The sequence below is a fragment of the Lissotriton vulgaris genome, chromosome 1_1 (genome assembly GCF_964263255.1).
Source record: "Lissotriton vulgaris chromosome 1_1, aLisVul1.2, whole genome shotgun sequence".
NCBI lineage: Eukaryota > Metazoa > Chordata > Amphibia > Caudata > Salamandridae > Lissotriton > Lissotriton vulgaris.
The window spans coordinates 784,604,176-784,623,532 of record NC_141685.1 but is presented as its reverse complement, the minus strand read 5'-3'; the positions used below and the strand labels follow the sequence as shown (position 1 = coordinate 784,623,532).

At 46.6% G+C, this 19,357-nt stretch overlaps 2 protein-coding genes across 3 annotated transcripts in view; one reads left to right on the top strand and one right to left on the bottom strand.

Moving 5' to 3' along the window:
- The window catches only part of LOC147747824 (uncharacterized), a 325,452-nt gene that overhangs the window by 221,523 nt on the left and 84,572 nt on the right, over positions 1-19,357 (bottom strand). The gene's annotated exons all lie outside the window — the stretch shown is intronic.
- PIGC (phosphatidylinositol glycan anchor biosynthesis class C) lies at positions 12,142-19,274 on the top strand. The gene is made up of 2 exons (XM_086956271.1): positions 12,142-12,245; positions 16,694-19,274. Exon 2 carries the CDS (start codon positions 16,886-16,888, stop codon positions 17,810-17,812), a length of 927 nt encoding a protein of 308 aa, XP_086812397.1. The 5' UTR covers positions 12,142-12,245; positions 16,694-16,885; the 3' UTR covers positions 17,813-19,274.

Here is a 19,357-nt window from a genome sequence, read left to right as displayed (position 1 = left end):
CTATGGCGGAAGAGCATCGCCCCACTGCTTCCAAGCAGTGCAGGAAGAGGAAAAATCATTGCATGATGATAACTCCCTGATGTAATTATGCTATGTTTCCTTTGAGGGTGGGAGGGTGGGTAGTGCTGCTCTGTTCACGGAGCAGGGCAAGGGCTGAGTGGTATGCCACCCAAGTGCGCAATAACTGTTCGGTCGGCCCACTCAGGCCGCCCAAAGCATTCATGCGTTCTGTCCTTTTCGAAATGCAGCATGGAGGACATAACCACCCCTCCAGCCTCTGGCTGAATGTCTTGTCCCGGTGCCAATGACCAATCCCAAAGACGCATTGCAGCATTGTGATTGGCTTAGGGGAGGGAGCCTGGCTGCCTACTTCCTGTTCCTGGAAGCAGACTTAGGAGAGCAGGAGCAACAAAGACACGGGACCTGGCCTCGGGGTATGATTTCTCTCATTTAAATATTTACAACACCCGCTCACCCCAACCCCCCCCGTGTCCACGCCCTATCCAGTGTCCTTTCTGACATTTCCAACCTCCTAGCTGTCCAGTCAACCCCCCCCCCAGCACTTCTTAATGGCGGCCGCTGTGGGGTCATGCGCAGCGGGAGTACCACTGGTGTGCCAAAGGTATATATAAAGTTACGATGCATACCATTACATCGCACTCCATTACAATGCATACTAATACTAGGCATATTGCAACAGTAGGGAAGGTGTTGGATAGCGGTGATGTAAATATTGCTATTCCCACTTCAGTGAGTGCAACCCTAAAACCAAACCTTGCAACCCAAAGCAAACCCAGAACCCTAACATTCTTCTTTGAGCCCCCAAAACACAGTCTAAAAATCATATTTGACCCAAATGCACACCCCAATTTTCATAATTGACCCCAAAACACCCCCCAAATTTAAAATGTTATCCCATAATACACCCCAAATTTCATCTCCGGCACCCGAAACCCATACCAACTCCAAAACTTAAAAATACCCCATTACTGTCCTCACAATGCATTGTAATGGAATGCGATATAAAGGCACCTGCGTTATTGGAGTTGCGTTGTAAAAGCATTACAATGTAATGCCTGCATTGTGATGGACGTCTCCCGTGCCAAAGGCAAGCCTGTCTGCGTCCATCTGCCCCTGGACCGCGCTCAGCACCAAAGACGATTCCTCTCGGACACTCTACTGTTACATCACCAGCACCCTCCTCGCCATCAACCCTGGATGCCACATAACCTGCCAGGACCAACATCTGCTCTGGACTGGACATCGCCATCGCCATCACTGAAAGGCTACTAAATCACCCGCGAGGACCACCCCGACCACCCAGGAGAAGGCATTGCTATCACCTACAGAAGCCCACTCCGACTGACCACGCACTCTAATGACCCAACGGTGACCATGGAACACCTCAACTGCCAGACCTGGACCAACCCCAACCCCAACCCCATCCTCTGAGGCACCCTCACCTGCAGGCCCCCCTGGACCATGGACCCCTATTCTCAGATACCATTGTAGACCTCATTAAACCCCAGGCTCTCCCAGTCAGCCAGGGAAGTCCGCCAACATCGGACTCAAGCAGCTAGTCACCGCAGCAAACCACACAGCAGGACACACGGTCAAGCACGTCTCCTCCGCCAGAGGGAACTTCAACTACAGCCACACCACCGGACACTCCTGGACTGACCATCATTGTATACATCACGTCTTCACCATGCCCATCGTACACCAGTGCCATCATCACCCCACCTTGCATCTGGATCAATGCCACCGAAGAACGCGTCGTTAACTCCCTCAGCACCACCACTACGCCAACGCTTACACACGATGACACTGCAGCGTGCAACCGCCACCAATGGATCTCCAACTGCGCCAACACCCTGGCATCCCTCAAGGACGGCACTGTATAAGTAGCTTACGCCTGCCTCATGGCAGGCGTACGGGTGAGGCATTGCCACAGGTATAGGCTGGCCCCATGCATTGCTGGAGTTGCATCATGGTTGTGACACGACTTCAGCAATGCGTGACTTTAGAGCAGACAGATACGTCAGGATTCCAGACGTATCTGTCATTACTTGCGTCATGGAGCGCTGTCCAGTGAATACAGTGCACTATTGTGTCGCAAGAAGGGGGTAGTGAAAAGTGTTGCAACGCTGTCTTGTCACAGCGCTGAAACACTGTTCATGACTGAGGCCCAGGAATGTGCACTAAATTATTGATGGTGCGCATTCCTGCTCTGTAGTTTTGTCGCAGGGCAGCGCAGCGACATTGCTTGCAGTGCTGCCCAGCACCAAAACCTGCTGAAATGAGGCCCCATTTGCGAGGGTTTTATCTATTAGCATTATAAATGCCAATGCATTTTTTTAAAACAGATAAATTGAAGGCATTGTCATTTACAATGTCAATAGCTTAAACTCTCGCAAATGCGAGAACTGTTGCATTGCAAGCGCTGCATCTGCGATGTTGTCATAACCAGAGAAAATTCGGAGAAAAAAAAACGATACTTATGTACTGCTACAATTAAGGTGTTAGTAGTGAACATATTAATAATAGAGGCACCGAATTATATATTTTTTGCTCCTAAACTTCCACAATGCCTACAAATACCAAGCAGTGGGGGGTGGGGAGGCAGCTGCTGTGCTGGTATGCTGAACCAAATATAATTGGACAGTTCCCTCATTTATGCAAGGATGGGTGAGGAGATAATGAGCTCAGCATTGCAGCATGTCCAAGCCCTGGGGGCGGAGCGAACTGCTGTTAAAAACGAAATTAAGTAAAGCATGTGAAATATAAGCAGGAACAACATGGGCAGGACAGAGATGACGGGCTGTGAACAGCAGGCGCCATTTGTGAGTTTGTGTTAATTTTGGCAGCCGCGCATACCAAGAAATGAGCATCTGCCGTTCTGGAACTTGAAGGTGCCTCGTGCAGGAAGCATGACTTGTCTGCAGGACAAAATAATTAAATACAGTAGTGCTTGCAGACTAAATAAGACATACCGTGTAGCAGCAGAAGTAAAAGGGCCAGTCCTCATGGGAGGATACAAATGAAGACAAGGCGGTACAAAGGAGGGACTAACAAGCCTATTAATGAATCAGAAGCCAGCATTTATGAAGGACAATGACACATGCAAATGACAAATATGGGCGTGGCTTCAAGTACATACTCCAATACAGCATGGCTCACAGAGCAACGCATGCGCTGGCCAGCCTCGACCTAAAAAGAGGGTGGTACCTGCTGAATGCAGGTGAGTTAGCAGGTATGGAATCAGACTCTTGTCCTGCTCATCACAGGGCTGCCAAATATTTCAATCACCTGCTGCATATTAATAGGGCCTGCAGCTGAGTGTCAAACTCTGAATACTTTGCGACATTAAGTTTCAGTGCGGGTAAGTGGAGATAAGTATTAAAATGTAACGAAGTAACCTGAACACTTGGTTAGGCTATTGTGTGAGCATGGATGCCAGTATTTAAGTGTACTTAGAATAGAGTTTCCACCTGGCCGTTTATTCCACTGGCGTGACCAGTATCTTCCCACTGGTACAAAATTTGGAAAATCTGTATTTTTCCCCTTATCCGTATATACTTATAACAGTAAATATAAGAGAAGCACTTTAAAATGTGTTTTAGAGCTGCCTTAACAATCCCCGACTCATAACTAAAGTAAACAAAGACACAAAGGCCATGTTAAAATGGCAACAGGAGATGTTATACAAATTCTATTTAAGTGGCATACCAAGGCTCTGCAGGACTTTAAAACTGCTCGAACCTCCACTTTTAAAAGGGAAAAACTCATGGCGCAACCCTTTGCAGGTAATGCGATTAGAATTTGGAACTTGATACCTCTAAACCTTCACACCATCACCTCTTTCCGGTCTTACAAAACAGACCTTAAAACTCTTCTGTTCCAAAGACACTTCTAAATCAAACAAAGTGATTCCCTTGGGTCGTGTACAGGAGAAGCTTAGATTTAGCTATAACACAATTAAAAATAAACACACTAGCTAAAATAATAATCAAAAATTGAATTACATAACAGTTTATTGAAACAATAAAAGACAATTTACAATTACACTTGGAAAGAATGCTAAAAAACAGTTAAAATTTGACCAATACTATATAATTTTGTGACCAGCACAAAATGAGGGACAGACAAAACTCAATTGTAAAACATACAAATTAGAAATTACAAAGCGTACATTCACAGTTAATATTTCAACATCCCCTGGTTTTATAACCTCACAATCGTATATACACCGGGGAGGAAAAAGCATGAATTGTACAAAGACTTGCGTCGACGCGTTTCGGTGGTTTTGCGTATTATTGTGTGCCACCTTTATCAAGACTATTATTTCGTTGTCTGTCGTGTTACTGGAACCTTATAGGTGTCCTACAATAGATATACATACAGTTAATTGTCTAAATTAAAAGAACACTCTGCATAACAGTAATTCAAAGGTACATTGACTATCTTGTTAAGAAGCAGTATAGTATTGTGACTATTACTTATACATGAGTTATATATTCTACGACTTCACAATTGTCTCTACATACAAGCTCACAAAAACACAGACTAACTCAATTATGGGAGCTTAATCCGGTTATGGTCTTTTAGACTTCTCTGATAAAAGCCTAGATTTCGACACAATGTTGCGAACTGGTAGCCTAATAGGCGCTAGCTAGGTGGGGACAGATACTGGCATGGCATCTTCTCCCTATGTCAGAGGGAAAATGAGCATATGGGATGCTAGGCATATGACTCTCTAAGCTATTGCTAATAATAGTATATAGTTGGTGAAATATAGGAGGAGACATTGGGTTCCCATCTATGTATGCATTTAACGGCTGTATCTCTGCTGTTGAAGTTAAAAAAAACTACTTAGAAAGTGTAAAGCCTCAAAATTAAATTGCCCTGTTACGGTTCTGCTGTTACCTGTATCATTAAGTGGGATTCCTAGTTATTTAGAAGAGATAAGATTCTTTCAGGATGAAAGGAGTTGTCCTTATTGGGCGGTAACCATCTGGAGGGAAAAGCATAGGAAACCGCTAGATTAAGTAGGAGGTGGAATAAGTCCTATGTCATTATTAGTCATTTAAGCCTAAAGACACTTCTATCAATAATTCTCCTCACCAAGCCCCCCACCAGGCTCACATCCCCTTATTCCGGGTCATGACCCTGATTGTAACATTACACTCACAAAAGCTACTACGACCCTCCTCCGTCTCAATTTTGCAAATATGTAAAATGGACTTGTAGGACCCTAATCCTTCCACCTTTTCTTAACGTGTCATCTTGAGTGAATATGCAACTTGTTAATATGCAACTCTCACAACAAGTAACTGAAGTTCAGGGCTTTAAGTGGGCCGGGTCTCACCGGTGCTGAGCACCAGCAATTTTTTTAAGGGGGCCTCGAAACGGGTCTCTCTCGGGTTCTGTTTTGTGCCATGGCTGCAGTGACAGCAGGCACATCGATGTGCACTGCTCACTTCTCACTAGTGGAGAAGTTACGACATGACGTCATGCCAGGTGAGCGGTGTAGGGGAAGGGAAATCCTTTCCTTTCTGAATTTCCCTTCTGTTTTCGAAACTCAGGAGCAGCAACATTGTCTTGGTGTCACCAGGGCTTTAACCCCTCCCATGCTCATGACGAGCTCAGCTCGTCATGAGCCACGGTGGCCGTGTGCTCATGACGAGCTGAGCTCGTCATAACGGTCAGAACGCTCGCACGCGAGGCTAATTCCCCTGCTGTGCTGAACGTTCTGAAGAAACGGGGTTGGCCGTGACGAGCTCAGCTCGTCATGAGCACACGGCCACCGTACAGCTTGTCATGAGCACCGGGGCGCTGTGCGTGCCCCCCGCCCCCAAGCCAGCGGGGGAATTAGCCCCGCAGGCAAGGGGTTAAGTGGAAGCTTTTTCAATATTATATATAAGCCATAGTTATTGTTTCTTTATCTTATGCAACTAACAACCATTCACAAAGCCAATAATCCGGACTTGTAATAGGTATGGCGTTACTTGTTATATCATATATCTGGATGCAATGCCAGAAACAGCTAAATACAAGTTGGGCGGCACACTATGCTAAGTGTAGGTTTGTGTCGATGATAGACCCCGGGGTAATACAGGGCAGGGGCGAATTACATGCAAAGGCCTATACTCTGGCTCAGTAATGACGTGACACAGACACATGGAGCTCTGGTTGGACAGGAAGTCACGAGCGACCTCCAACCGTTTATTTATAGCCTTCAGGCCACGCCTGGCCTGAAGGTGCAACAAAGTGTGCAAGTGGTTCCGGGGCTCAGCCGAGACCCTCGGACCACTAGAACGCTACATCCCTCCCCAAATTAGTTCTTGTTTCTTCGAGTTCAGAGGTTGCTCATTATTCATACTCAAAGTCTGCCATCTTTTGGCTGGGTCTGGGGTTTGGCCTCAGGTGGTACATGTTCCTTCCTCTCGCAGGAACTACTGTCGGCATTGGGGAGTGCGCTGGAGGTGTGGCAACTACTGGGGTCTTCTCTCCTTCAGGTGGTGTTGCTTGCTCATGAACTTCGTTTCGATCAGGGGTTATGATGTCCATATAATTTTCGGAGTTTCCTTCATCTGTTGTTGATTTTGCAGGGATCCGTTTGAACCAGGATATGTTGCGGGTTACTTCCTCTCCATTTTTCTGGACAGTGATTGCAGTTCCCTTTGTGGTTTTGACAACCCAGGGGTGAGGTTCATATGGTGTTCTGAATTTTCCTCCCGGCCACCGAGTTCTTAACAACACTGTGTCTCCCGGGGCTAGTGTTCGACTATGTGTTCTCCTCTTCTTGTTTGCTCTGTCATTGTTCACTCTCCTCCTTCTTTGGGTTTCTTCAGGTTTGTATTGCTCTGTTGTCCATCCGTCAGCCATCGGGAGGCTGTCTTGGCAGTTTCCTGCAAACATCAATGACCACGGGGTCCTTTGTGTTGTGCTATGTGGTGTGCTTCTGTACTCGCCAAGGAAGTGTTGTAGCGCTTTTTCTGGGTCACTCTCTTCTATTCCGGCTATTCTCAATACTTTGTTAATTGTTCGCATAAATCTTTCGGCCTCACCATTTGCTTGGGGCCACTGCGGCGTTATGCGATGATGTTGGATTCCTAGGTTCTTCAGGAATTCATGGAACTCGCTTCCCTGAAACGGGGGCCCATTGTCCGTTTTGAGTATCTGGGGGCGTCCAAACATGGCAAATATTTTGTCTAATATTGGCTGGACATTTTTGAAGCTGGTGGAGTCTGCTAGTTCTACAATCGGATACTTGGAAAAAGAATCGATGAGCACGACTGTTGTACGCCCATCGGGGAAGCTCCCAAAGTCCATGCTGACCCATGACCAAGGTGTTGGGGCATGTTCCTCGGTGATGATGGGTGCAGGGGCTTCATGGGTGCTGGTGAGCTGACATGCCCGGCAGTTCTTTACTAAATTGTCAATGCTGGCGTCCATTTCTGGGAACCACACTTTTTCCCTCATTCGACCCTTCATCCTTCGTATGCCTTGGTGTCCTGCGTGTGCCAGCGCTGTGGCTTGTTCTTGCAGACTTAGGGGTATTAGTATGCGGCGTCCTCTGAGGACCAGTCCGTTTTCTGCCATGCTGAGCTCGTTGTGGATTTTCCAGATGTGTCCCAACCTAGTGCGATCGACTTCTGGCCAGTCTTGGTTGTCCCTCAGAAATCCTTGCCACGATCCAGACTGGATGGTGTCTATTACCTTTTGTATCACCTTGTCCTGGCGGTAGTGTTCCAGTATCGAGGGGATTGACATGGCTTGGGGGCACGCACCTTGCGCTAGGAGGTTGATTTCTTCTTCAAACAGCGTCTCTTCTTCTTTTGATTCCATGGTTTCTGCTGCTGGATGACGGGATAGGAAATCCGCTGGGTTCTTTTCTCCAGGTCGGTAAACTAGGTCCATGTGGTACTGTTGTACCTGAATTGCCCATCTTTCGATTCTGGGAGGTGGATGCGGTGCGGTTCCTCTGAAGAGAGGTATCAGCGGTTGATGATCAGTGACTAGTCTGAAAGGGCATCCGGCCACATATAGATGGAAGTGGTTACAGGCCCACTTTACTGCCAGTGCCTCCCTCTCGATTTGAGAATAGCGAGCTTCGGTGGCCGTTAGTGCCTTGCTGGCGAACGCTAACGGTGTCCAGACCCCTGGCTCTGCTTCTTGAGTGAGTAAGGCCCCGAGCCCTACCGGGCTGGCATCGACTAGGATTTCGGTTTTCCTGGCTGTATCAAAGTACGCTAGAGTCGTGGTGTCCAACAGTGCTGTCTTGATTTTTTCAAACGCTTGTTCTTCTTCGGAGCCCCATTTCCATAGGGCATCTTTCTTGGTTAGGGCACGGAGTGGCTCAGCGATCGTTGCGAGCCCGGGAATGAAACGCGCACAGTATTGCGCCATTCCGAGGAAACTCCTCACCTCCGACGCTGTCAATGGAGCTGGTGCGTGTTTGATGGCGTGCGACTTTCGTGGATCTACTTTCACTCCTTGGTTGTCGAAGATGTACCCAAAGAATTCGATGGTCTTTTGGAAGAATTTGCATTTCTCACGGTGCAGTGTGACCCCGTGATCTGAAAGCCGTTTTAGTGTAGCCCGCAGCCTTTGGTGGTGTTCTTCGCTGGTTTTTGAGTGGATGAGGATGTCATCGCTGACATTTAGTACGCCTTGCAATCCAGACAGCACTTCTTTAATCGTGTTCTGAAAGATTTCGGCCGCTGACGAGATGCCGAAATTCAAACGCTTATACCTTCGCAGCCCAAGGTGTGTGGAGAATGTCGTTATGTATCTGCTCTCTTCTGCCAGCCGAAGTTGGTGGTATCCGGCGTTAAGGTCGAGCTTAGAGAACCACTGGGCTCCGTTGAGGTCTGCTAAAATGTCATCGACTGTCGGTGTTAGGTGTCGTTCACGCTTGATGGCTTTATTGGGCATGCGCATGTCTATGCAGATTCGTATTTTCCCCGGTTGGCGGGGCTTTTCAGCAATCACCATCGGTGAGACCCACGGGGTGGGGCCAGTGACTTTCTCAATCACATCTTGTTGTTCCAGCTTTTCTAGCTCATCTTCCACCGCTGTTCTGAGGTGGAACGGTATTCTCCTGTGCCGGAGAGCAATGGGTTGTACTGTCTTATCGATGTGTAGTTTTATTGGCGGCCTCTTGATCATGCCTAAGCCTTGAAATAGGTTTGGGAACTGCAATAGTAGCTCGTCAACTTGAGTGCATTTCACCGCGTTGGCGAACGCGATGAGCTGGAGGTCTTCTGCCGTGTGGCTGCTGACGAGGAGGTCTGCTTCTCTGTCCACCACATGGAATGTCGTGGTAACTTCGTGTTCTTCCGCTTTTACTTGGACTACCATTTTGCCTCGCAGCGGGAGCGGCTCCTTCCCGCCATATGTGAATATGCGGACTTTCGATGGAATCAGTTTGGGTTTTGGGTGTAGATTTTTGTAATGCTGGATCCCCATGACATTAACTGTTGCGCCAGTGTCAATTACTCCAACAGCCGGGGAGCCGTCTATGAGGATGTTACATTTGGGCTGGGGTCTTCGCCGCCTCTTAAGGTCGCTCGTGAATGAGACGAAGTAGCATTCGTCATCTTCGTCGTCGGATGAGTCATCGAGTCTGTCGTACCGTCGGTACTGTGGTCTCATGTCTCGCGGTGAATGTCCTTCGTCTATCTCTAGTTGCTTGACTGCCCCCGCAAAGCGATTTCCTGCTGGACGGTCCTCTCCCTCTGGCTCTTCCTCGGCACACACTGGAGAAGTGATTCGGGATCCCGCAGTTTGAGCAGGTCTTCCCACGTGCTGGGCAGCTTTCTGCGTCATGTGCTTCCCGTCCACAGTAGCCACACGTGGTTTTTCTCGGCGTTCGTGCTGGCCATCGGCCTCTTCCGCCCTTCGCGGGTGTCCTGATCGCGTCGACTCTTTCAGTCTTGATTGTCACTCCAGGGTTTGTGCTGGTGTTAAGTGCCACCTCCATCGCTGATGATCGCACATCGGATAGTTCGTGAGACCTTGCCAGTAGTAGAATTTCTTCTAGCGTGATTTTGGGTTGTCGGAGGATCAGCGTCCTCAGGGGCTTGTTTCGGCATCCCTGAATTAGTTGGGCGGTGACTTCCTTGTTCTGATCGTCCTCGGCGCACGTGCTGACGAGCTCCCGTAGGCGAGCGTGGAATGCGTCCATGGTCTCGCCTTCTCGCTGCCGAGATTGCCGAAATTTGAACCTTTCATAATGTGGGTTTAGTTGAGGATCAAAATGTGCGTTCAGAGCTTGAACCGCAGCGTCGTAGTTATCTGAGTCCCCTGTGTCCGGGAGATGTTTGAACACCTTGTATATCTCCTCACCCCCGAAATGAATGAGTAGGGAGCGTTTCACTTCGTTGTCCTTCTCCCTTGTAGCTATGAAGTAATTGTTTAATCTCCCCAGCCATGTGGCCCACCTGGGTGCGGCAGTTGAGGGGTCTGCTAGTCCACTGAATGGTGGCAGCGCTTGTACTTGCGCGTGTTGCGCATGTTGCGGGGGTGGAGGTTGTGCTGTGTTGTTTTGTGGTTGTGCCGCATTGTTGCCTGGCGCTGCGGCCTGCTGCGGCGCTGCATTGTCGTCTGGTCCGTCAGGCATTTGTTAGGTGGCGCCTGGTGCTGCACGCTGTGTTGGGGTGATGTCTTTGCTCTGCTTGCGTGATGGCGCTTGGTTTTGCCAGTGCTTGTTTTTTTTTTTTTTCAAAACCTTTTTGTCTGCTGCCTCGGCCTGTCGGGTGTGCGCGACCTTTTCCTGCTCATCGGCGGCTCTGCCGATGCTTTCAATGTCTGCTGGGCCTGCGCGGGACTTCACACGCGGTCTCTGTGCGTTTCCGGCTCTTCGCGGTGCTGGCTCGCATGTGCGCATGCGCGGGTCTCTGTGTTGGCCTCCGCAGCGCTGCTAGGCCTCGCGCTTGCTTTCTTTCTTCCTCCCGGTGCCTGATGCAGCTCTGGCCCCTCGCTGCTTACCGGATTTGGAGCGCCTGGTCGCCTGCGACTCTGGACGGAGACAGGTGTGTCGTCGTCGGGGGAATAGCTGCGCTCGGTTCGCTGCTCCGCTCTCGATTCTGCAGCAGGCACTTCAGGTAGGGACAGGGCAATCCCACCCTCGTCGCCAGTGTAGGTTTGTGTCGATGATAGACCCCGGGGTAATACAGGGCAGGGGCGAATTACATGCAAAGGCCTATACTCTGCCTCAGTAATGACGTGACACAGACACATGGAGCTCTGGTTGGACAGGAAGTCACGAGCGACCTCCAACCGTTTATTTATAGCCTTCAGGCCACGCCTGGCCTGAAGGTGCAACAAAGTGTGCAAGTGGTTCCGGGGCTCAGCCGAGACCCTTGGACCACTAGAACGCTACACTAAACACAGATTTTTAGCTTACGTATTTTTAAGCCACGTCCTTAATTACACTGCCACGCCCCTTTGAGAACCCCCCAGTTTTTTCATCCCACTTAAAGCCCTGCTGCAGTAAATATATGTATTGTCACCTACTACCTTGTTGCTCTGAATTTCTTATGTAATTTACTTCGTTCTATCGTAAAGCACTCTGACACCACAGGGTAAATAAAATACACGCTATATAAAAACGCATGCATAAATAAATAAAATTCTCTCTGGGAAAAGTGGCAACCTTAATTTAGAAGGGAGACTTGCAGAGAAAAATAACCCACATTTTCTTCCCCCTTCTATTTGCATCTAACAGGAGAACGGTACAGAAGAAAGCTAAACATAAATATTAGCTTAAAAATAGGGAGTCCCGTGACTACACTGGGTGTTTCTGTGCATGGTTGCTAGCGTGTTTGCGTCTATGAACAGTACAGGATTCTTTCTTTTGGAGTCGTTGAGTACACATTTCTCTGCGAAGCGACGAAAAGCGTGATGGCATATGGAAAAGTCCACGAGAGGGCGCCAGTGGACTATCGTTGAAACGGCCAGATCCCGGGTACTGACATTCATGTTCACAACAACAAACACCATAGAGCTGTACGAAATTAATAAAGAGTTGCAAGTATTTCTTCAAGACGAAAAGTGAAACAACCCCAGCGGTGGCGCTGTGAGCGACAGCAAACTGAAACTAAGTAAAAAATGCGCAGCAGGGACTGGATTAGAGGCGAGTAGCCGCTTTGTCACCTGGGATACCAAAACACCGGAAACGACTGGAACCCGGAAGTGAGCACCATGGAAGCTGAGAGACAGGAGAGAGACTGCGGCAGGTATGGATAGTATTTATTGGACGCAAATTCGGGGTGGTTTGCGGAGTCCTTTTGAAGGAAATATGCTGTTTATATATTGTATCATCTGAAAATTCGGAACAGATACTGTTCAGCCCCCAAGATTATTGGAAACGGGACAATGTTGCTCATGCGATCTTGGTTCTTGATGATTAGTTAAGCACAATCGTTTCCCCCCATTTGTATGCTGGTGTAGTTCCGAATTTATAGTACAATACACAAAATATAGGTATTTGAATTAAAGGATAAACCAGCTCTAAATTAGGTATTTAAGCAGAAATTTGAGACTACTGCAGGGCGGGTGATATATTTAAATGTCCTGGCGACGGATGGTGTGTGCTGATATTTGCATGAGCGCCAGTTGTTACTCAAGGTCCAGCAAAGCTTGCTGTAATGTATATTATATGCCTTACTGGACATCACTTCCTAGGAGAAGGGCCATCGGGTATTCTTAAATACATGGACAAAAGGTATGGCTGAATGATACCTTGGGAGGGAGCGCCATGATGATTTGAGATGAAAGGAGCGCCTTATGAACTGTACAGGGATTGTGGTTGGAAGAATGAAGATGCTGTGAAAGTGTAACCCAGGCTTATTTAACATGGCCCTGACTTGAATTCTTCCTGTACAGTACTGCTCTGAAAAGCCTGGCAGACCTAGACAGAAAACATAATATATGACCTCCACTCAATTGGAGCATATTACCTGTTTTTTTTTTCTTCCTTCAGAACCATAATGCGGAGGACAGTTCTCTGCGAGGGGACGGAGGCCATAGTCACCAGTGACCTGGCAGCATGCCCGCCAACTGTAAATTGCCTTCTTTGTGTGCTAAATAGAACCTGTATGTTTAATTTAGATGGAACCTTTGAGCACCAGAAACTTTATGCACTTGTTGGCTGTTGTAAGGTGTTCAGGTAGGCAGCAAGACACTTCTTAGTAGTTTCAGTATAGGTTTATTAAGTTACAGTATCGCAAAACACCTCGCCAGCCGACCAGACCATCAACTGACAAGTGTGGAACATTCAAGTACAGCATAGAATGTAGACAGGCATTCTGAGAGGCTTAGTAGGTAGGGGAGGAGAACAAGTTTACCACATTAGCCCTTAATGTACTAGCTGCTACACTACAGTAATCTATGCATAGCATATTGTCTAGAACCTAGATCTGCCCTTAGTTACACATATGCATCAGTGTCCTCGTCCTACGTACCTGTGTATTGTCTCATATGCTATGTCTGTCATTTGTAATCTGAATGTTACAGTGCTGTTCCCTAATAAATAATTAAGAGGGCCATTTCTATGAAAGTAGGTCCTTTATATATTAGACAGCCATTTATTTTCAAGTTCGTCCCTTTAGGCTTTAGACCAGCTCTTTACATTCTAAAGCAAAATATATGCCACATATGCGTAGATGGTCCATTTTAGGGGTGGGCAGAATTTGGGGTCATAGTATTCTGCCGAGTTACATGAAAACTCTGAGATTCTGCAGAGTTTTAGCAACAGGTAGTAATAGGCACTTCATGCTGTGATTTAGCGCTGGTAGCGTGTTTTTCGTTTCGCACTGAAAAATCAGCAAGGAGGGTCCCACAAGGTGTGACAGAGAGCTCAGGTACTCAAGTTGATTTTGCTGCCACTTCTGTAGATTTTCTACCTGAGCGGCAACCTTCTGACTGTGAACAGTCGAGACCGCCCACATTAGAAAAAACTTGCTGGTCCTTCTGGTGACCTGAAAGCACGCTAGGGGGCGCCAGATCTCGGTGGTGCTTGCCAACTTACTGGTCTGGAGTTGCGCGCAAGAATAAAAAAAACACTACGCGACGATTGAAGGAATTTGGCCGAAACTCCGCATTGCAAGAGTAAAGCAGAGTTGCCAAAATTCAGCGGGTGGTATGGAATATTATGCCCACCCCTAGTCCATTTATATACTAAATAGACAGTTTATGTTTTAGATCCAGCGCTAGATAGTCGTTTGGTGTGCTCAATACCATTTTTTTTTACCAGACATACACTTCTGAAAAAACCCTTTATGTTCTAAACATCCGTTATATGCCAGATATATTCTTTATGTACTAACCCGACTCTACATGCTCTAAATACGCTTTGTACTTGGTATATACCCCATTGTGCACCAAACAGGACCGTTGTGCACTAAATAAGATTGTTTAAACTCCAGGTTGATGCTTCATTTACCAGATAGACCCTATATGTACTAGGTAGGCCCTTTATATAGCACATATGCTGTGCCACAGATAGAGCTTTGGTAGACAAAATAGACCCTTTTGTACATGAGAACTCTTTACATTATGTACATCTGTATGCCATAGCAAGATTTTTTTCTCTGTTAGGATTATTACGTGCTTAAGTTGTAGGCAGTCCTACATTGTACTTTTATATCTATATTCTCCAGACTGTCCATTTGCATGCTAGATAGAACCTTTATACCCTAGACAGCCCCCCCGTGAAGTACGACTCTCTAGGTGCTGGATGACTGTTTACATACATGATGCTCTTTTTAGCTGTTAGGTGGACTATTCACACCTTTTACGAGGTAGAATGCCAATTTACATGCTGGTTGCTCGAATCTAGTTAAAGAAAGCAGTGACTTTTTCATCCACAGTTCAAGAGCACTGGAAGAGTGGACCCTCATCATGGTAATCTCTCAACCTAGATGTCCCTCAGTTGAGGGTTTTAATCGTTGAGCAATCTTCAAGATTCTGTTTCAGATCCTTATCCCTTCCGAAGCAGACATTTTGCTCCATAAGTCATTAGAAAAATTACACACAGTTTTAAAAAGATTACATTTATTGAGAATGAGAAATGCATTTGGAGAGGATATAAAACCCCTTCTTGCTAGGCAGGGAGTGCAGAAGGAGCCAGGCCATGTTGAAGCCTCCCAAAAGATCCCAGTACTGCTACAAGAGGAATGTACTCCAGGGCACTGCAGATATCCCTATTGGCATGAAAACACAACAGAAGCTGCTCCAAGTGTCATGACTAATACCTAGATGATGCTAAGTTAAAAGAGGGATGGCATCTCACACAAAAAGTGAAGGAATGTCATTCCTGTCTCCAGGTGTGGGCCCGCTCTGCACCAAAGCGAGTTTTTGGAGAGTGAGGACTGCCAGTGATGAAGCATGACCTCTGGTGGTATCTGAGGACAATCCTTCACTTTTTGTGAGATGCCATCCCTCTTTTAACTTTCCATCGTCTGGGTTTCATTCAGGACACTAGGAGTCGCTTCTGTTGTGTTTTCAGGTTAGCTTGGAGGCTAGCTGACTCCAAGCGCCCGTGCCTCTTTTTCCCTTCCCTGGAATCTGCTAGGGTTAGTGTGCTACATCCCTATTGGCATATCACATCTGACTGGCAAGGTAAGTATATCCTATTGAAGAAACCGAGCATGAGGCATTTAAGGGTTCTCAGTTGAGATGATTAAATCAGTAAGCGGGCAAAGCAGGGGTAAGAAGGATGGCTTCCACAGCTGTGTCCTGGGCAAAGGGAGAGAAAGAATGCTTCCGCCATAGGGAAGAGAACAAAAGTATCTGCTTCTGTCTCCTTAACAGAATAATAGAAGGGTGGCATCTCAGAGCTACGAAGGCTGAGTTCCACCGCTCTCTCCTGAGAGAAGGAGAGAAGGATTGCTTTTTCTGTTTTTTTACTGTGGAAGGGTAAGGAGGATGATTACCAATATTCTCTACTAAACAGGGATAATAAGCATGGGTCCTATTTCGATCTTGTAAACAGGGTTTAGAAGGATGACTTCCAAAATCCTCTTTTTAAGATGGGAAGAGAAGTATAGATTCGATTTCTCTTTCCTTGGCAGGGGATGAAAAGATTGGCTTTCACAACACTTTTCTTAGTAGGGGAAGTGGGGAATGGATTTCATAGCGCGCTCTCAGGCCAGGGAACAGCAGATTGGCTTCCACAGTCCTCTCATGGGCAGTGGAAGAGAAGAATGGGTGTCTTATCCTGGTTAAGGAAAGATAAGGACGGCTTACCCAACCGTCTCTTCACTAGGGTGCCATTACAGCTTCTTATCATACAACTGCACAGTATGTGGACAGAGGGATAGCTTCCACTGCTATGGAGGCTTTACATTACCAGAGTGGACACTTGGGTAGTTTTTTCCAAACATCAAAGCCTCCCTCACCACATAATCACAATTGAGCTCAAGTTTGTGCTATAAGAAACATATTCTCTGTGATCTGTACTAGTGCTAGCATCACTAGCTGGTTATAGAGGTATATAACATTTAAAATAGTTGCTTTAAACCAGAGATTTGCAATGCGTAGAATATGTTCCCAGTGTTCCTCTGTAACATACTGAGGGCAAAAAGAACAATGATTAAGAGAGAAGAGATCATGACCTCTTTTATGGTTTATGTTAGAAATTTCTTTTGGGAACTTAAAATCATTTGTTTATTTTTGTCTGCAGATGTGTGGCAGTGGGAGCAGAATGAAGGCATACTCTGCTGAAGATGGAAATGTTTGCTTTGCCTTTTCCTGCTGGATTCTGAAGTTTCCTACTCTACTGGGAAGGGTTGAAGAGCATTTGACTTGCAAATTCTTGAACACCTTCTGGAATATCTCTTCCTTGACTTCCCTCTGTTAAATTGTTGCCCTTGTCATGGGGATATCCTTACAAGAGAAGCAGGAACAAGCAGAGATGAACAGCCCTAGGGAGGCTGCTGCGGTGGGCTGGCGAAAAGTTCTATATGAGCGGCAGCCGTTCCCAGACAACTATGTGGACCAACGCTTTCTGGAGGAACTGCGGAAGAACATCTATGTTCGGCGCTACAGCTACTGGACTGTGGTGTTTGAGTCAGCTGTCGTTATTCAGCAGCTCTGCAGTGTGGTTGTCTTTGCTGTCATCTGGTGGTACATGGACCAGGGTTCGCTCGACCCTCAGTGGCTCTTTGGAGCTAGCCTTGCTTCTTCACTGACCGGTTACATCTTGTTCGATGTGGTTGACTATGGGGCAGGCCGGCGAGAGAATGAGCGTACCCGATGGGCTGATCTAAAGAGCTCCTTGGTTTTCCTGGCATTTACATACGGCTTCTCCCCTGTATTAAAGACACTGACTGAGTCCATCAGTACAGATACTATCTATGCCATGTCAGTGCTCATGCTCCTTGGACACCTTATCTTCTTTGACTACGGGGCAAATGCTGCCATTGTATCCAGCACCCTCTCTTTGAACATGGCCATCTTTGCTTCTGTGTGCCTAGCCTCCAGGTTGCCCAAGTCATTACACACCTTTGTCATGGTGACCTTTGCCATTCAGATATTTGCACTCTGGCCTGCGCTTCAGAAGAAACTTAAGGCCCACACCCCTATCTGCCATTTTGTTGTCACTGTGATCTTCGCCCTCTCGGCCACAGTGGGGCTGCTGACCATCTCGGGTGTCGGGGCCTTGCTATTTGTCTTGTTACTGATTTCCATCTCCTTCATTTGCCCCTACTACCTCATCTGCCTGCAGCCCTTCAAGGACAACATCCATGGCCCATGGGACGAGGCTGAGATCACAGAGGACCTATCTAGGTTCCTGATGTAGCAGGTAGATACCTTCTCAGGGGTAATAGGATGGTGTCACTGGCACTGGGTGAAAAGATAACTACAGGAGACAGCGGGCAGAATCCTGATCCTTTCATCGCAAAGGGTCATGGGAAGGGCACCAGGGGATAGGTGGAAGGCAAGTTATAATTATATTACATTTAAAGCAGGCATCACATGAGGTGATATCAGGCTAGGTTGAGAACAGTGAAAATGGCGTCTACGTCTAGGTGATGGTTTCCTCAGCCCCCCATGAAAGGTAAAGGACAATGATTGTGGTCACACTAAGAAGGTACTGGGTGAGACGAACCCACAATTGGTAAGGAGCCCATGTTGCATTCCTCACATCACTGACTCAAGGTTTGGTGACTTCCGTGGCAAGAAGAATATCCAGCTTCATGAAAAGTATATCCCGTGAGATGATTTCCAGGGCAACTAGGCCTAAAATTCCAAGGTAACGACCAGGAGGCTTCATCTATCTCTCCCAATGGTGACATCAGTTGCAGCTCTCCTCAAATGACAGGAACTTTATTAAGTTCCCAGGAGATTCTGGTTACACCTCTATTGCTTCTTGATTTATCTTGACCTATTTCAGTAATGCTGGGTGGACTGGAGTGCTTCTCCCTTTCCCAAGTACATATCTCATAAACATGGATGTGGTCGTAGTGAAGCAGCTATATAGACACTCAAGGGGAATGAGGTGGTCGGAGAGTCGGGCTGTGCGTCATAGCAAGGTGTAGCTGTAAGGTGCAATACAAAGGGAAACAGAAGCATTTGTTAAAACTTTTGATATACATATACAGCACTTAGAAATCCATCTTAAATGCAGCCATGCAATTATACAAGGCTGAAAGGAACGCTTCATGAGTTGTGCCTGCCTATGGACCTGCAGGTCACATGTCCAGAATGACAAATGAGAGTGCCAGACAACAGATATTCAAGTACCATGGTACAACTGAGTTCGTGGAGCCCACTACTTAAATAATCTATAGGTTATTGCATCAGCAGTTAGCACTTAAGAGTTGTGAGGTGGGAGTGAAGAATCTGAAACAGATCTAGCAACAAAAAATAATATTAATAAGGTCAATAAATGAAGTTGGGTTTGGAAATGAAACATTGGTGATTACCTAATTTTGTTCGACAAACATTTAATGTCTAAAGGGTATCTACCTTAATTGAACAGAAAATGTATTAAAAAAATCAGCACAAACCACAATGTGGACATTTTCTCTACATCGAAAATACTTCTTATAAAATGTCCTAGAAATAAAATCTTTATTGGTTCTCGACTAGCTGGTGAGGAATTGTAAATCGTTGTTATACTGGAAAGTTAAAATCTGGCACACCAATCCATTCCTTACAAAAAGCTTTGACTCCAGTTTTTATAATTTACCTATTGCAAAAGGTTATGTTGGTGTTCACGAAATGCTGATCCACAGAAATAAAACGTCTGGCAGAAATTGCATTATGTAAATTGAAATTTCTTTGTTGCTTGGTGGTTTAATGTCAACAAGTTGTGCTGATGAAAATATGCCAATGAAACATG